Genomic DNA, 17,306 nt, shown 5'->3' on the forward strand with positions numbered 1-17,306 from the left:
ACAAAGGAAAACCATTTGAGGATGTCAACCATGTTGCCTGGTTTCTCTGGACTGTTGGCATAAGAAAGGAGATCGTGAATTCTCCCAATCAGTGCTGTAAACACATTTGATTGTGCTTGCCTCTGCCAGAGTAGAGGAACAGCTCCTTGCTTGTGGTGGGGGCACTTCTTGCAGAGAACCAGAGGACACTTCCCCACAGGGAAACCTGGCTTGTTATTGCATGCAAAGGGAGCTCCTGCTTCCAATCTAAAAGACTTCCAGAAGCTATCCCCTTATTACTTAATACTTAAGGTTGTGTGCCAAATTGCTTTGGGAACCAAAAGGGTATTACAGACCTATTGAGACTGATTTCTTCACTGTCTCAAGCAGTGTTGGGTTCATCTAGGTTTGGGGGCTGAAGTTGTGATGATGTTGCCTGTGGAAAGCCTCTTTGCTGGAGATTATTACTCCAGGCCTTTTCTGAGCTGCTTCCTTCTGTCCATACACTCAAAACTGCCCTACAGTTGGGAAATTGCCTAAGCTGCCCAGAAGGGCCAAGCAGAGCCAAAACACAAGGACCACCGAGAGTAGGCAAGACATTAGAAGCAAAGCAGTGTTTTGGGTGGTATTTACTATGTGACCTACCCCTGCTCATCCCAAAATGCCACTGGTGCATAGTTTATAAACTGTTTTTGCTTTCCTCACAGGCCAAGACGACTGGAATGGGACCAGGCCATCACTGAAGGCCCCTCCAGCCAGGCCGGTGAAGGGAGCATACAGAGAGCACCCATATGGACGTTATTAAAAACAAACATGAGGGGAAAATATCAGTTATGAGCAAAGTTGTTACTGATTTCTTGTATCTCCCAGGATTCCTGTTGCTTTACCCACAACAGACAAGTAATTGTCTAAGTGTTTTTCTTCGTGGTCCCCTTCTTCTCCCCACCTTACTCCATTCTTAACTCTGCATTCTGGCTTCTGTATGTAGTATTTTAAAATGAGTTAAAATAGATTTAGAAATATTGAATTAATTTTTTAAGTGTGTAGATGCTTTTTTTCTTTGTTGTTTAAATATAAACAGAAATGTACCTTTTATAATAAAAAAAAGAAGTTGAGTAAAAAAAACACCACAAACCTGTTAGTTTCAAAAGTGACATTGCTTGCTTAAAGGTTCTGAAGTTAAAGCTTGTTAACTTTCTCTTAGTTTTGATTTGAGGCATCCCGTAAAGTTGTAGTTGCAGAATCCCAAACTAGGCTACATTTCAAAATTCAGGGCTGTTTAAGATTTAAAATCACAAAACGTTAACGGCAGTAGGTGCCACTATGTAAAAGTGAGCTCAGACGTCTCTAAAATGTTTCCTTTAAAAACACATGGCGGTTGAATCTTAAGGTTAAATTTTAATATGAAAGATACTCATGAATTAAATAGTTGATGCAATTTTTAACGTTAATTGATTTAAAAAAACAACAACAAAATTAGGTTTGTAAAACTGACTTTTTCATTACGTGGGTTTTGAAATCTAGCCCCAGGCATACAGTGTTGAGAGATACTTAGCGGGAAGTAGGTTTTGAAGAGGTTGATTCTGGGAGAGGGGCTGGCCACCTGAGATGAATTTGATGCAGAGCTTTTTAGCCATGAAGAATCTTTCAATAATTGTACTAATAATTAAAATTTCAGTATTTAAAAACACAAAAGTATTTTGTCCATCTGAGATTCTGCACTCCACGAAAAGCTCACTTGGACATGGGGGCCAAAAGCTGATGATTTTCTTAAGTTGACGGTTGTCAATATTGAACTGTTCTTAAGGTAGTTAGTCAAGTATGTCTCAACACTAGCATGATATAAAAAGGGACACTGCAGCTGAATGAAAAAGGAATCAAAATCCACTTTGTACATAAGTTAAAGTCCTAATTGGATTTGTACTGTCCTCCCATTTTGTTCTTGGAAGATTAAATGCTACATGTGTAAGTCTGCCTAAATAGGTAGCTTAAACTTATGTCAAAATGTCTGCAGCAGTTTGTCAATAAAGTTTAGTCCTTTTTTAATCAAAGTAAATGTGATGAATTGTCATTTTTTTGGGTGGACAATAAAATAGTTTTCTCTTTCAAATAAACTTAAATTAATTCTAAAGTTAATGGGCTTGTTAAAAGTTGGAGACATTTTAAAAGTGGTGGTGGTGGGGTTATTTTAAGTTTACCAAAAAAAAGTTTATCGAGTTGTTAAGTTTTAGTTTAAAAATAACCAAAGCTTTTTCACCCCCTGGAAGTTGTTGAAAGCAGTTTTATCCAATCCTATCACAAGCTCTAATTTCTGGAGAGAAAAACCCAACTGAGCTGAAACTTGAATTGGTTTCCATACATAGGCTTCAATATTTAAAGTGCCAGCCACCCTAGTTTGCACCTTCTGTAAAGCCCCTAGGTGGCCCTAAGAGTGACAACAAATAATCTCTGTGAGTTTGGAAAGGGATAGCCCTGCCTTTAGATATGACAATTCAGCAAATCCTGGGTGCCCTTAAGGGTTTCCCTTCCAATCCCAGAAATACTGTTAATAAATCAGCTGGGCTGGGACAGGTTCTAGCATGATAAGCTGGTTCTGAACTCCCTCCCGAAAGACCAAGAGAGGAAATGACAACATTAGTTGGCCCTGTGTCCATTCCTCTGTGTTAATTCTCATGCCTTCCATAAGGAAGACACCTAAACTGCTCGGGGGTGAAAAATCCTCTTGTATGAAGTACCAAGCAGCCTGCAGCAGTGCATGATGGACATTTTTTTTCTTTTTAAAACACACCAACAAAAAAAATGTATTTGTAGATTGTGATAAAGTGTAAATAACTGAATTTTCAACCATGGTTTGAAGTCAGCTTTCAGGGCATTATGTCTTGTTTTGATGAAAAGAGATCACTCTATACCCCCCTTTTTAAAGGAAAATTATCGCAAGAGAATCAGGATGTGTAAAGCTAACATGCATCGCAAAAAACCAAAGGTAACCTAAATGTCTGATTTTAATAGCACATATTTCTCTTTTACATAAATTGTGACAGCAACTTGCATAAACAATTCTTTAGCTGTTAATTTTAATGTTAAAACTTTGCAAAACTTGTTTAATAAAAATAGCTGTAAAAAGAAAAACCATATGCTGCCGCATAAATTAGCCATAACTCTTAATAATCCTGCCCATCACCAGTGAACTGTAATTAACCTGGGCACAAAGTCTGACAGCTTAAATGACACATTGTAAAATTTCAATGACTGTAGATTAGACCTGCTGCTCCCCAAAGTAAAGCTTTCTGCTCAGCTGTTTTAAAATGTATAAGGATGAGCCCCAGAGGTCCCCATATTGATATTCACAATGAAATGTTACTTAGAATTTCTTTAAAGTTGCATGTTTCTCTCCTGTAATGTGTAAACTGCATGCAGGATCTCTTATCTTTTATTTTGTATGTCTTGAAAACTACTTCAAAAGACTGATCTCTTACTTCTCCATTTTCAGGTGATTGGAAACTCATGAGGCATTTCCTGGAGTATGGGTAGTGAAGACCCATGTCAGGTATGTTAAGGTGGCTTTCTATTAAGGATGTGGGATTTTTATACTATAGAACAGTCTAGCCAGGAGGTGGCCTGGGAGGTGATCAACAGGCACATTTTTCTTATATGCCATTTGTGCCATATTTACAACATGACCATGCTTATCTGTTGGTTTAGGTCTGTATTGAATTGGCTTGTAATTATCATGTATCAGCTTATCTGTTGAATCCCACTCTAGTCTGTCAATAACCTGATAAGGCAGTATTTCATTTGGAGTTCATTGGTTGTAAGAACAAAGTCACTCGCTAATGTAGATAAAAGGGAATTCATTAAAAGAATGTTAGGGGCTCACAGATTGGGTGTGAAGGCTAGAAAATCTGCCTTGGGAACTAGAGCAGCTGCAGAGACCTGGGATAGCAGTGATAGGCCACAGAAATGGTCTTGAAGCCAGGACTGGCTACCTAGGTACTATTGCTGGGATAAGTAAACCCTAGTCGTGTTTAGCTTCTTTCTTCCTCCTCTCAAACTTCAAATCCTAGGGAGAGAATGTCAGACTAGATTAGCTTGAGTCACGTGCCCGCACTTTACCAGTAAGAAAAAAAGCATTTCTCAAAAGAAAGCAGAGTATTAGAAAAGGGAAATGGATACTAGGCAGACAAAAAACAATAGTACAGTAATATCCATGTATTACACAAGAAGTAACTGAGACTTAATGAGGTTAAATGATTTCCCAGGGTCACATAACTAGTATGCTTAGTAATCAAGCCCAAGTTTTTTTCAGAACCTATTTTTTTTTTTTTTTTTTTGTAGATAATTATTTTTTATTGAAGGGTAGTTGACACACAGTATTACATTACATTAGTTTCAGGTGTACAACATAGTGATTCAACATTTATATACATGACAATTCTAGGTACCAGCTATCACCATACCAAGCTGTTACAATATCTTGACTATATTCATTACATCACGGTTACTTATTATTTTACCATTGGAAGTGTGTACTTTTTTTTTTTTTTTTTTTTTTTTTTGTGAGGGCCTCTCTCATATTTATTGATCAAATGGTTGTTAACAACAATAAAATTCTGTATAGGGGAGTCAGTGCTCAATGCACAATCATTAATAAAACCCCAAGCCTAATTTTCATCAGTCTCCAATCTTCTGAGGCATAACAAACAAGTTCTTACATGGAGAACAAATTCTTAAATAGTGAATAAGTTCTTACATGGTGAACAGTACAAGGGCAGCCATCACAGAAACCTTCGGTTTTGCTCATGCATTATGAACTATAAACAGTTCAAATATGAATACTCATTTGATTTTTATACTTGATTTATATGTGGATACCACATTTCTCTCTTTATTATTATTATTTTTAATAAAATGCTGAAGTGGTAGGTAGATACAAGATAAAGGTAGAAAACATAGTTTAGTGTTGTAAGAGAGCAAATGTAGATGATCAGGTGTGTGCCTGTAGACTATGTGTTAATCCAAGCTAGACAAGGGCAATAAAACATCCACGTATGCAGAAGATTTCTCTCAGAACAGGGGGGGGTGAGGTTCTAAGCCTCACCTCTGTTGATCCCCAATTTCTCACCTGATGACCCCCCTGCGACTGTGCCTGTCTTAGGTTGCAGAACCTAATTTTTTAAAATTGATATACAGTCTTAATTTTAAGTGAACAAACAGTGGTTTGACAGTTTCCCATATTAAATCTTCACCCCCACTAGTGTCAACATAAAAAAATTTCAGAATCTAATCTTGATTCTTACACTCTTCTGTTTTAATCTAAGAAAGGGGTATTTCTCACATTTTGGAGATCCTTGTAAGGATATTGTGGCTTAGTCCAAAAGACATGGAACCTGACAAACCTAGAGTTGAATCTGTGGGCTGTCTTTTGTTTAGTGACCTAAAACAAATCACTAATCTTATTTCCACATTTGGGAAGGAATATAGTGATAAAGTACACCTTACAATGGTCGGTGAACTGAACGAGTTCTAATATATATATATATAAGGCCAACCAATTAAGTGCCCTGTGAATAGTAAATACTGGTATTCTTTCCCTAAGAAAGTTTAAACCCTTGGTTTAAGTAAATGGGGGCTCTGACAATTGAGTGAGCCTTCCTGTTGCTTGAAGCCATCCAGAAACTAACTGGATGATTTTTCCCTCTGCCCCTGAGTTGCTAGGGTTGGGTTGGACTCTGAAGGGAAAGGATCTAACTAGGTAGGCCAAAGGCACATAAGGCCTCCTGACAGTGAAATCTTCCTTCTTCGAGATCATTTCTTCCAAAACTGCCTGTTAAGCCAGGAGCCTCAGTCTGGAGGTGTGAGGAGGGCTATGTGTATTGAGCAGGGTTCTGGGTATGCAGAATTTGAAGTTTGGTATCAGTCACATGAATGTCAAGAAATTTTAGGACAAAGTCCCTGAATGCAGAAAATTTAGTGTCAGTTCTTCCTAGGGTAGCCTTAAGGACAGAATTTGGGGGAAACTTCTTCCTCACTTGGTCTATAATTTGTGATTAGAAAGGCAGGCTCCATTGTTGGCAATTCCAAGCCTAGTGGTCTGCCTGTTCTGGGAGTGTAGCTTAGTCAGTTGGTCCCAGTGTTTTCTATAACCTTCTGTCACTACCAGTGAACTTTTATACAGTTCTAGGGCCAAGCAAGACTGGGGACCTATCCTGGCGGTGCCTCATCACAGCCTTTGTCTTTGTCTTGACAGAAAAACCTTAACCCCTCTCTATGCCTCATATCTTTATCAACAGATGAAATTAATAATGGCTAACCTTTCTCACTATGTGCATCATAATATCCTAAGCAGTTAATAAGGATGACTGCATTTGGTCCTCTCTACCTTTTTCTTTTTAATTGAGATAAAATTCACATAATATAAAATTTACCATTTTAACTATTTTAAGGTGTACAGTTAAGGATATTCACAATGCTATGCAACCATCAACACTGTTTAATTCCAGGAAATTCCCCTTACCCTAAAAAGAAATCCCATACCTATTAGTAATCACTCCCAATTCCCCTCTCTCTCCAGCCCCTGGCAACCACTAACCTATTTTCTGCAAGGATCATTCATGTTCTGGTATGTATCAGTGTTTCATACTAGTGACAGGAAATATATTATTTCCAAAAATAACCCATTTCATTTAAGACAGCTCCAAGTATTAGTTTTCCATCACTTTTAATGAGTAACTCCAGTAACTTACACTGGTTCTACTTTGGATCCCTGAAGAAACATCATTTCAAGCATTTGAAGATCATTTTCTTTCATGTTTCTCTTCCAGTTCTAAAAGTTTTTGTTAAATTTGCTGGATCTGATTTTCAAGAAAAAATAGAAATTTGAATTTTATATACTGGCAATTTTTTAATGTTTGCTCAGCATTTTATTAGTCCCTATAAAACATCTGTTGCAGCCAAATGCTACCCATAGCAAGTTTTTGTGTAGGCATATGTTTTCAATTTCTTAGATATATACCTAGGAGAGGAATTGCTGGGTCATATGGTAATTATATGTTTAATTTTTTGAGGGACTGCCAAACTCTTTATGCTCAGAGACTGCACCATTCCTGCCAGCAACATCTGAGGTTTCTAATCCCCCATATCCTCACCAACACTTGTTATTTTCTGTTTTGTTCATTATAGCTGTCGTACTGGGCATGAATTGGTATCTCATTGTAGTTTTGATTTTTACTTCCCTAATGACTAATTCTGTTGAGCATCTTTTCATGTGCTTATCCACCATTTGTGTATATCTTTTTTGGAGAAATGCTTATTTAAATCTTCTGTCAATTTTCAAATTTGTCTTACTATTATTAAATTGTAAGTTCTTTATATGTTCTGATGCTAGACCCTTATCAGATATCATGATATTTATAAGTATGTTTTCTCCCATTCCATGGGTTGTCTCTTTATTTTCTTTGAAACACAAAGGTTTTTCATTTGGATGAAGTCCAGTTTATCTGTTACTTTCTTTTCTTGCTTGTACTTTTGGTGTCATAGGTAAGAAGCCGTGTGTCATTCAAGATCCTAAAGATTTATTTCTATTTCCTTCTAAGGTTATAGTTGTAATTCTTAAATTTAAGTCTATGATCCATTTTGCATTAACTTTTGTATATGGTGTGAGGTGGAGGTTTCATATTTATTTGTTCTTTTTGTATGTCAATATCCACTTGTCCCAACACCATTTATTGAGAAGACTATTCCTTCTACACTGAATGATTTTGTCATCCTTGTCCATATTAGTGCACCTGTTGGCCATATAGTTGTATATAGATTTATTGCCTTTTGAAGTAGGTATTACTTTAAGTGATTAATAGAGTTTCTGGTATATAGTAGCTACTTAATACTAAATAATAGCTGATTGGATTGTTTTGGCATCACTAAGAGCTGGTCAGCAGTGGGGCTGGAATTTGAGCCCAGGTAGGGGTGACTCCAAGTCATGACTTTATCCTGTGCATTATACTTGAGGCTGCTAAAGTGGAAATAAGGCTATTCTAGCTGCCATGCCTGGCCATATGTAGATCTCCAGAGGCTGAGTTCCAACCTGCCCTTCTCCCACAATCACCCTCCTTTGCTCCTCTCCCCTTCTCCCTCCAGAGTTTCCTTGGAGCCTCCGTGGTGCTGTTGGCACTGACAGTTGCTGCTAAGGGAACACTCTCACCCGTTGTGACAGTTACTCAGATAGCCTTAGGATTTGTCTACTCTTGCTTTTTCTCCCACCACTTCCCTCCCACCCGCCAACCTCAAGCTAAGAATGAAGGTAGGGATGCAGCAGCAGCTGCTGGGGCTTTCTGGCAACCAGTGATGAAACAGACTCAGACCATTTTGTTTCAAGAGCAGCAGCCTAAAAGTTGGGACACAAAAGACTCCTTGCCTCCACATATGCAGAGTGCTCCCAAACGAAGTGACCAAGGGAGATAGATAATGGTGGTAGATGTTTTGCTCAGGTTTTTGAAACTTAAGTACTGGCCTCAAACTCTGAGGCTCTGGTCCTCCCAAGGTTTTGCCCAAAGAACATTTCTGGGTTAGAATGCCTCAGGCAGCATATGGGCTCTGTTTCTTGATAAATTCTCGGACTTGGTGTGAGCCTCTTCTGTTTGTGTGAGCTGCTGTTTGCTGACAGCGTTACTATTAAGTAGTCATTTTAATTTTCCTTCATTTTATTCTCAATTTACTTCCATTCATTGATCTTAAGCCCATTTTTTTAAAAGAGGAAGAAGTGACATAGGGAAAATAGCTTTGCCTGGCTAAAGGAGAAAAGAACTTAAGTTGAATGCCTACTATGTGCCCCTATTTTTTGTGAATGAGGCAGGTGATACTAGGAGAGGTGAAGTAATTTACCACAGCTGCATAGCAAGATGTTGGGGGTTAGAGGATATCAACATTTTTGTATACCAAAGTCCATTCTTAATGCTGAAAGCTTGCTGCTTCTAAAACACTGTATTTCATTGACACTGAAGCCTTTTATTATAAGATGTATCATTAAGTACTGCAAAGAAAGAAAAAATACTAATTAAACCTACACAATTTTTTTTTTACTTCTTTTCATTTCGAGTGTAAGATGCATCCTGATTACAGAGATGTTAAAATGTGAGGAAAAATATGTGTCTTAGCAACTATTGCATTTGGTCAGTTCTAACTATATGCCATGCACTATCTTCTCCACCTGATTAAAAGACATGTTAGGATTATTGGGATATAATTTAATATGCCATACTATTTACCCATTTAAAGTGTACATTTCATGGTTTTTAGCATAAAGAGTTTTAGCATAAAGTAGCTATTACCCCATTTTTACATAATGATGAAACTGAGGCCCAGAAAAATTAAAAAACTAAGATCATGCAGCTGTTACGTAGCAGAAGTAGGATTCAAGTTCAGGCAGTCTGACTTCAGAGTCTGTGATCAGTCTCAACTCCTAGATAATACTGGAATTTAGAAGCAGTTTTACCAGAAGCAGTTTCAGGCAGAACCAGGGAGCCTGTACAGTCAGTCACTCTCTATCCTGGAAGGAGGCTTCTTCTGCAGGAATGTTACTACTAATGGAGTAAACATCTGCTGAGGCCACTTAGGCCCTTATGCTGGCTGGCATCACAGGTCTGCATCAATTGATAGTCTCTGCCTTCAATAAACTCTGTCTAATGGGAAAAAATAAGTCTTAAATAGTTACAGTAGTGTGTGATCAAGTTCTTTTGTTCAGGGATCCTGAAGGAGTTGTCTAAAGGCTTAGGGAACACCAGAGAAGGGGAGGAACATTCAGGTTGAGTCTTAAAGGATAACAGAATTTGCCAGGCAGACAAATAGATAGAGGTTAACGTAGAACTTTATTGTGGCATTAAACGGACTGATTTCAAATTCATGCCGCCTCTAAAACTACTTCAACTAGCTTTGGACCTGTGCATGAGTTAATCTCCCCAAGTCTCAGTTTTATCATCTGAGTGGGGATAATACAATATTGTCGTGAAGATAGAGTGAATTAACATTCATTCTTTTGTTTTCACTTAACATAATGCTTTTGAGACTTATCCATATTTTTGCCTGTATAGGATATAATTCATTCTTATTACTGTGAAATTATTCCATTATAAGAATAAACCATAGTTTGCTGCTAAAAACAAAGATTGAGTGAATTATACAAGTACAACATTGAACATGACATATACTAAGCACTCAATAAATGTCTGCTGTAAAATCTGAAAGGGTAGGTTAGTGCCAGTTCTGAACTTCATTCCACAGCGTGAGGATCTGTTTAAGGACTCTGTTTAAGAGTGACTTGAGCAGACCTGAGGCCTTTGTGATGGTGAATGGGGAGGTAAGGGAGCAGAAGAGGGAAAAAAAAAGCATTCTATAAAGTGGCACCTTGCCTTTGTGGAAGAGTGAAGGGGTCATTCTCCCCTCCCCTGCCTGCCCTCTGCTCTCCCTCCTGCCTGAGGGCCTTTTAGTTACCTTTCGCAGAAAAATAATATCCTTTCAGATATCCAAGCAGTTGAAGGTGGGATGCTAGGATCCTGTCCCTTTCATCCAACCCCATGAATTAGAGATCAAAACTGTGAGTCCCCCTGATAGAAACTTTGCTCTTAAGGAATTAATAAGCAAGGCTTTGCTTTACCACTCTTAAGTCCTGAATGAATCAAGTTTCTTCCTCCATTTTATGCTCCAAATTCTGTGCTAACTCTACTGGAAATAGCACATGCAGCAGCATCCCAATAAATTCTCACAGACAACCCTGGGTTATCCTGAGAAACTGATGGGTAAAGTTCAGGATGACCACAGGGTTCAAGAGCTGGAGTTTAGACCCAAGTCTTTCTGCTCCCACTTAACTGCCTCCTAGTCTTTCCTTTGTACCTAGAATGACCAGCAGAAGAGCAGCTTACACAGAAAGTAATTCCCGTCTTTGGTGTACAGGATGAGTACCCCTACCTTAGTTTTCAGATTTCTGAAATTCAAAAAATTAAGATTCTTCTAAGCCCTCCCTTTGCCTTTCTCTCCAGACCCTCATATATCTCCTACTCTCTGGATTAAAGTCATTGCATGTTTAAAGCTAGCAAGCAGCTGATGAATATTTAATAGCCTTGAGCAGGCAGGCTGGATACAGCTGTCTGAGACAGCAGCTGTTGGGGGGAGGGGAGGAAGTGCACTGCAGGGCCTAACTGCTCTTTTGTTCCCCTGCGAAGCCTTTGTAGGCCCTGAGGAGCAAAAGCCTATGGTGGACTGCACCTTAGTCCTATTGTGGCCCAATTGCTGCCCTGAGCTACCAAGGATGCTGCATTTAAGCAGCAGACCAAACCCTTTGTTTCGGGTAATGAGGAGCAGATATGGACAGTGACCTCTAAAGTCGATTTTCTAACCCCTGGGTTGGAGGTCCTCTACTCTATAGCTTGTTCAACCTCGGGCTGAGGATGTGTTCTCATCTAGTGCTCTGGCAACTGCAGCTCTTTTCTAAAGGGAGGGAGACTTGATCTGGAAGGGACTTGAATTTCATAACCATGCTGCTGGGGTTTAGCTTCTTGAGCTCCTTGACTGCAGAGGCAGCCGCCTCTCAGCAGCGGGTGTACTTCTCATTCCTAGCCAGGCAGGACAACTGTCTTTGGCCGCATCTCAAGCACGGTATAAGCAGGCAGGAGTTCTCAAGACAGGGACACGAGCTATCTCGGTGCTTACCCGCACCTCAGCCTAGGAGCTTTTTGCCTCATGGAGGCCTTGTCTTTTTCAGGGCAAATTTGGGGAGGTTGTGGGGACTCCTGAAAAAATCATCTGAGATGTTTCCAAGCAGAGCATAGGCATAGCCAGGCTATCAGTTCAGTTGCCCAAGTAGAACACATTACCAGAAATGAGGGCACTATTTCTGTTCTTAATGCTGCATTAAGATGTCTGAATTAGATTTTCCCTTGTCAACCTCTAGCCCACCTTGGCCCACCTCAGGTTAGCCTGTCTCTTATCTCCAGGCACTATATATGAACTTGAGATCAAAGAATTTGGGGTCAGATACCAAGCTAATCCCTCTCCAGGGTCTCTGGTTCCTGCAGCCTTCATGCTTGCTGTTTATGGCCCAGCTTTAGCTATAAAGTGGGTGCTCTTCATCTCTCAGGCTCTCTAGGATTGGAATATAGGAAACACACTCTGTATCTGTCTTTGAGCAAGAGAAATACCTTGTGCTCTGATAGGATTCTTCATAAGCTTCTCTGCAGAGATCAGTATAAATGGCCCCTTTCATTCATTTTTTTAAAATATGTTCATACTATTATAAATTGTAACACCTCCTGTGTGCTAGACCCTGGAGATTCAGTAGCAAGTGAACAAGATAAAATTGGTCCCTGACCTCATGGAGCATATAATATATTTGGGGAGACAGACAATAAACAGAAATCAATCTTATTAAAAAAATGACTTCAGTTGTGATAAGTGTTGTAAAAGAGAAGAGCAGGGTGCTGTGAGGACATAGAACATAGTCTGGCTCTGGGGGTTTTCCTTGAGGAAATGATGTTTAAGCTGACATCTAAAGGAAGCATTAACTAGGTAGTAGGTTTGGGAGATAGTTTGTGGAAAGGACATGAAGCACATTCTAGGCAGAGGGTTAGGACCATGGGAGATTCAAAGTGAGGCAGGATCTGGACCTCATTCTGAGGTCATCACTGAAGACCACTGAATCCAGGGATGAAGGGTAGGAAATGGCATGCTTAGATTTCTGCTTTTTAAACTTCACTTTCCCCTGTATGGTGAATGATTGTGGGAACCAGTTAGGAAACTACATTAGTCCAGACAAGAAATAAGGAACACCTGTGGAGACATGAATATATCAGTGAAAATGAAGAGAAGTGAATGGATTCAAGGACTTTTAGGAGATTACATGATCCTAATTTGGTGATTAATTAGATGTGGGAGAAGAGGGAGGCATTAAGGAGGGCTCCTGAGTTACTGGCTTAAAGAACTGGGAGAATTGTACTTTAATTTCTTTTAAAGTTGGGCTCTGCCTACATGCCAGGCTTAGGATGTGTCTCTCCTGCATATTCGGGATTGGGTGAACCCCTCATAAGGCCAAAAGGGATGAACCCTTGAACCTAGGATTTAAGTACTAATAATAGCTTATAAGAAAATGCCTATTTCCTGTTCTCTTTCTTCCAAAGGCTTTTAAGCCTTTGTTAATCTTTATCTTTTTTATATCTGGCAGAGTAGAAATCATTTTCCCCTTTGTATAGCTGGAAGCCCCAAAGTTTATGTAGCTGAAGGACCCAAAGATTTAGTTGATTTTACCCTCGATCACTCAGCTCAGATATGGCCAAAGTTGGGAAGCATGAGATGTGAGGCTCCATTTTCACTGCTGGATGGACAGCAAAAAGAGAGCTCATGGGCTGTGGACTTGTATTTTCTCCCTGTCTGTGTACCTAGATACTTGTACTGCATGAAACAACTGGAGCTGTGTCCATGGGATGGGGAGGTGGTGAGGGACACACCTGGCCAAATAGGAGGCTGGGGAGCCCCCTGATATGGCAGCTTCATGTTTCTTAATGTTCTACCTCTGTGTTTTCAGCTGTTGGAGGACCCCGGAAACCAGGAAAACTGCCTGCTCTGTCAAGGCTGGCCTGAGGGCATTTCCTGAGCACAGAGAAACCCAGGAGAGGAGTTCAACAGTCTTTTCCCTCCCCACCATTTGATCTGTCTGATTTACCCACAGAAAACCAGCCAGGATCCCTAAGAGAGCCTCTAGGCCCAGAATGGAGTCCTCAGGGCTGCAGGGGACTGTGATGCTATCCGTTAAACCTGCTCAGGACTGAACATCGGAGGAGACTAACAGTATCACCAGCACTGCCTCCCAGATCTCAATAAACTGACAGCTTCTACTGTGTCATTCCCACTTTGCCTGCTTCCCCTTCGCCTCCAGAAGAACTGGCTGGAACACCCTACCACCGTCTCCTACTCCCACCCTCCACACCTGTATTGTGGGGTGCCAGCTTCAAGCCCCTGGAGACTTCCAGAGGGCTCCCAGAGGGAGGCTCATCACCACCTCTGTAACAGGCTGAGGAAAGCCAAATGAGTAGGTTTATACACTTAGGGCAAGTTACTTAGCCTCGGAGCCTGTGTTTCTCATTGATTATTAACTGTCCAAAAAGCTCTTGAAGAGTAGGTCTTTTCCTTCTTCACCTCTGTATTATATATCGCTTACCCAGCAAATAGCTGGCACTGAGGTGCTCAATAAATGTATGGTCAAGTGAAGAATGGTCCCACTCTAGTAGCTTCTCTCAGCTTGGGGAGCAAGCCAAAGGCCTTCTGTCCAGCTCCCTCTCCTTCCAGTAATATTTGGGCTGGCTGTTTGTCCTAAAGATTGCTTTTGAAGAATTGGAAAGTCAGCCTTTAAAGTCAGGTTTCTGGTTTCCTCTGGCCTGTGCCCTAGGCTGATTTTACCTCTAATATTGCACTCTTAGAAATCTCTAATATTGTACTCTTCCTTGAATGCCTTTAATTCCTAACAAGGGAATCAGAGAAAGGCCTGAGTTTGGGGATAGAAACTTTCTGCCTTGTAACTGTGCCCGGGCCATTCTAATTGGTTTGGATTCATTCTTAGCAGGAGAGGGACATAAAAAGGTTTATTTACTTTGGGCAAGTTATTAAACCTTTGAGTCCATTTTTATCTTATTGATTACTCTAAATAATAGCTAATAATTTGCCAAATGCTTAGTATGTGCCAGTCACTGTGTCAAGCATTCACACACACTGTTTCACTTAATCTTCCAATCCATTGTACTCATTCTGTGTATGAGCAAACAGAGGCCCATGGAGGATAACTAACTTGCTGCCTAAGGTTAAAAAAGGTGCTATCAGACTTAATAGTCCCTGCTTTATTTAGACCTCTTTGTACCTCTGGAGCCACAAGTTCTTTGAAATAGTAAAGCATTATGTTCGCGAGAGAGGTTTAGGGTGACAAACCATCCAGGGTTACCCCAGACTAAGAGGGTTTCTGGGGTGTTGGACTTTTAGTGCTAAACCAGGGAAGTCCCAGGCAAACTGAGTGTCAACCTATAATTGCATTGAGACTCTCAGTCCAAGGCTAATCACTGAGGATGCTTTTTCCTTGGCTTCTTGGCTCCTAGACCTCACCCTGTGACCAGAATTCCTTTATCAGGCATTTGAGGACCTGCTTCAATTCAGCAGGCAGGGGAGTAGCTAGGGCAGAGAGTTGAAATCAGATGGCACCCTGGTCATGAAAATGGGGGTACAGAGCCTGGGGCACTATCTGAGAAAGTAGTGCTGGGTTCCTAGTCAGCTAGCTGTACCCTCAACCCCCAGATGGAGGATATACTTGGGAGCCACAGAATTACAGGAAAGCTCACAGGGCTAAAGCCAAATAGATTTGGATTCAAATACTAGCTGATCACTTGCTGTGCATTTTTCTGGGCCTGTTTACTCCATATAAGTAGGATAATCCTATCCACTGAGGGAGATACAGAAGCAAATGAATTATGTGTGAAACACCCTGCATGGGTCTATACATAATACTGCTCAGCACTTAAGTTGCCTTCCTCTTTTTTTCCAGCTTGTGTTTCTTACTCAGTCCTATCAACTGTCACGTCTGTCACATAGAGCCTCCTCCCTCCTCCCATTACCACTTGCAGCCCTAAGGATCTTCCATTGAGAGCCCTGACCTAGTGGGCTTGGCCCATCCACCTAGCTGCCCTTCATGTCCCATCACCTACCCTGCAAACCGAAAAGGGATGAAATCAGCCCTCCCTCTTCCCATATCCAAAGCCTCTGAACTGTTTTTAGCCATAAATATTTTAGCTGGGCCTTTCTCTGGTTGTTGCCAGGGTGATGGGCTCTCAGGAGACAGAGGGGTGGGAGTGTGGAGGTGGGGCCGGCAGCCTGGGGCCTAGCAGCAGAGCTGGCTTAGAGGGACGGGTATGAAGCTTGGCCGAGAGCCAGTGCTTGCTACAGCAGTTCTGAACGCTGTTGCTTGCTCTGTCTTCTGCCTGCCTTTTTCCCGGCCCCTCAGAGCTGTTCCTACTGTCTCCAGGCCTAGCTCTGCCCTTGAGTGCTACTTCATCTTGGGTAAATTGCTAAATGTTTCTGGGCCTTTATTTTAACATCTATAACAGAAAGGTCCTTACCGAACTCAGTGCAGGTAAGTAGAGAAGACAAAACAAAGGAGGTTTTGTAAAAGCCCTATGAAACACTAGATTAGTAAGTCAGGTTTGGAGAAACTAGGCCTCATAGCCCTTTGTGATAAACCTAAAAGGCTGGAATCCTAGGGCAGTGTAAACGCTGTGCTAAAGACTGTCAGATACTGCACTGCCTCTCCCTTCCCCTTCCCCTCACTGCAACCCTATCTCCTCTTCTAAGGTTCCCAGGTAGAGCTAGACTATCTGGCCTGACACAGGGTATTCTAGGAAGCAGTTGGGCCCAGTGACTTATAAGCAGAGTTGATGAAAACCTTTTTTGCTTGCAATACAAAAACTTAGGACCCTCATTCTCTACCTACCATTCTAGAGATCTTATATCTGACTAGCTGCTAAACTAGGTTGTGGCAGCATGCCCCATGCCCCACCCTCACCATTAAGGAGCTCCAGGATTCCACATTCCCCTGCCCAGCCCTGTCCCTCAATTTTCCTGTTAAGTGGGGAGCTATGGTCCCTTTGTATTAAACTCCCTCTGGTGGTTGAGGTGTGCATTGCAGGAAAATAAAATGTCGAAAGTGAAACTGAATTGCCGCCCTCCCTGAAAGGTGGCATTGTTTGCTCTACACCAAGAACAATCCTTGTCCCCACCTCCTCTTGAGTCATTCCACTTCCTATATAAAATAACTCTCCCATCTATTTTCTTCTTTCTGTCATTAATCCTTACAATTCAATGACACAAGATTATCTTAATTTTACAGATATAGCAGGCTTATTAGAGGTGAAATCAAGTACGAACTCTTCACTCTGTGCAGCATTCAAGATCCTCAGGTGATATCTTACATTTTTCCAGCCCCATCTTTACTCATTCTTGAGCCATAAGGGTCTTACTTTTATGGAACAAAGTTTACATCTGGACCTTTCCTCTTGCTATTCCCTGTAGCTTCATTGTCCCCCAACCAATACATTACCTACGCAAATCCTATTCATTTTTTAAAAATCAAAGAAGAACTATAGTACAGATGACCCTTAAACAATGGTGGGGGGATGCCAATCCCCCACCATGCAGTGAAAACTGCATATATTTTGACTCCCCCAAACTTTATGAATAGCCTACTTTTGATGGAAAGGAAGCCTTACCAACAACATAAATAGTCAGTTAATAGGTATTTCATATGTTATATC

At 40.8% G+C, this 17,306-nt stretch overlaps 1 protein-coding gene across 5 annotated transcripts in view; it reads left to right on the forward strand.

Moving 5' to 3' along the window:
- The window catches only part of KHDRBS1 (KH RNA binding domain containing, signal transduction associated 1), a 35,792-nt gene extending 21,936 nt beyond the window's left edge, over positions 1–13,856 (forward strand). Inside the window, exons 9-12 of one of the 5 annotated variants that reach the window (XR_005024760.2) lie at positions 687–879; positions 3,470–3,526; positions 6,551–6,598; positions 13,544–13,856. Coding sequence is in view for 1 of the 5 variants with exons in the window: in XM_036885154.2 (XP_036741049.1) it covers positions 687–784 (98 nt within the window). In the remaining 4 variants the exon portion in view is untranslated. Of the gene's footprint in view, positions 1–686; positions 2,036–3,469; positions 3,527–6,550; positions 6,599–13,543 lie in introns of those variants that run through there. The other 4 variants (XR_005024761.2, XR_008996954.1, XR_008996955.1 and 1 more) reach the window with 4 other exon arrangements.
- Positions 13,857–17,306: the final 3,450 nt, after the last annotated feature.

The sequence above is a fragment of the Manis pentadactyla genome, chromosome 4 (genome assembly GCF_030020395.1).
Source record: "Manis pentadactyla isolate mManPen7 chromosome 4, mManPen7.hap1, whole genome shotgun sequence".
Classification (NCBI taxonomy): domain Eukaryota; kingdom Metazoa; phylum Chordata; class Mammalia; order Pholidota; family Manidae; genus Manis; species Manis pentadactyla.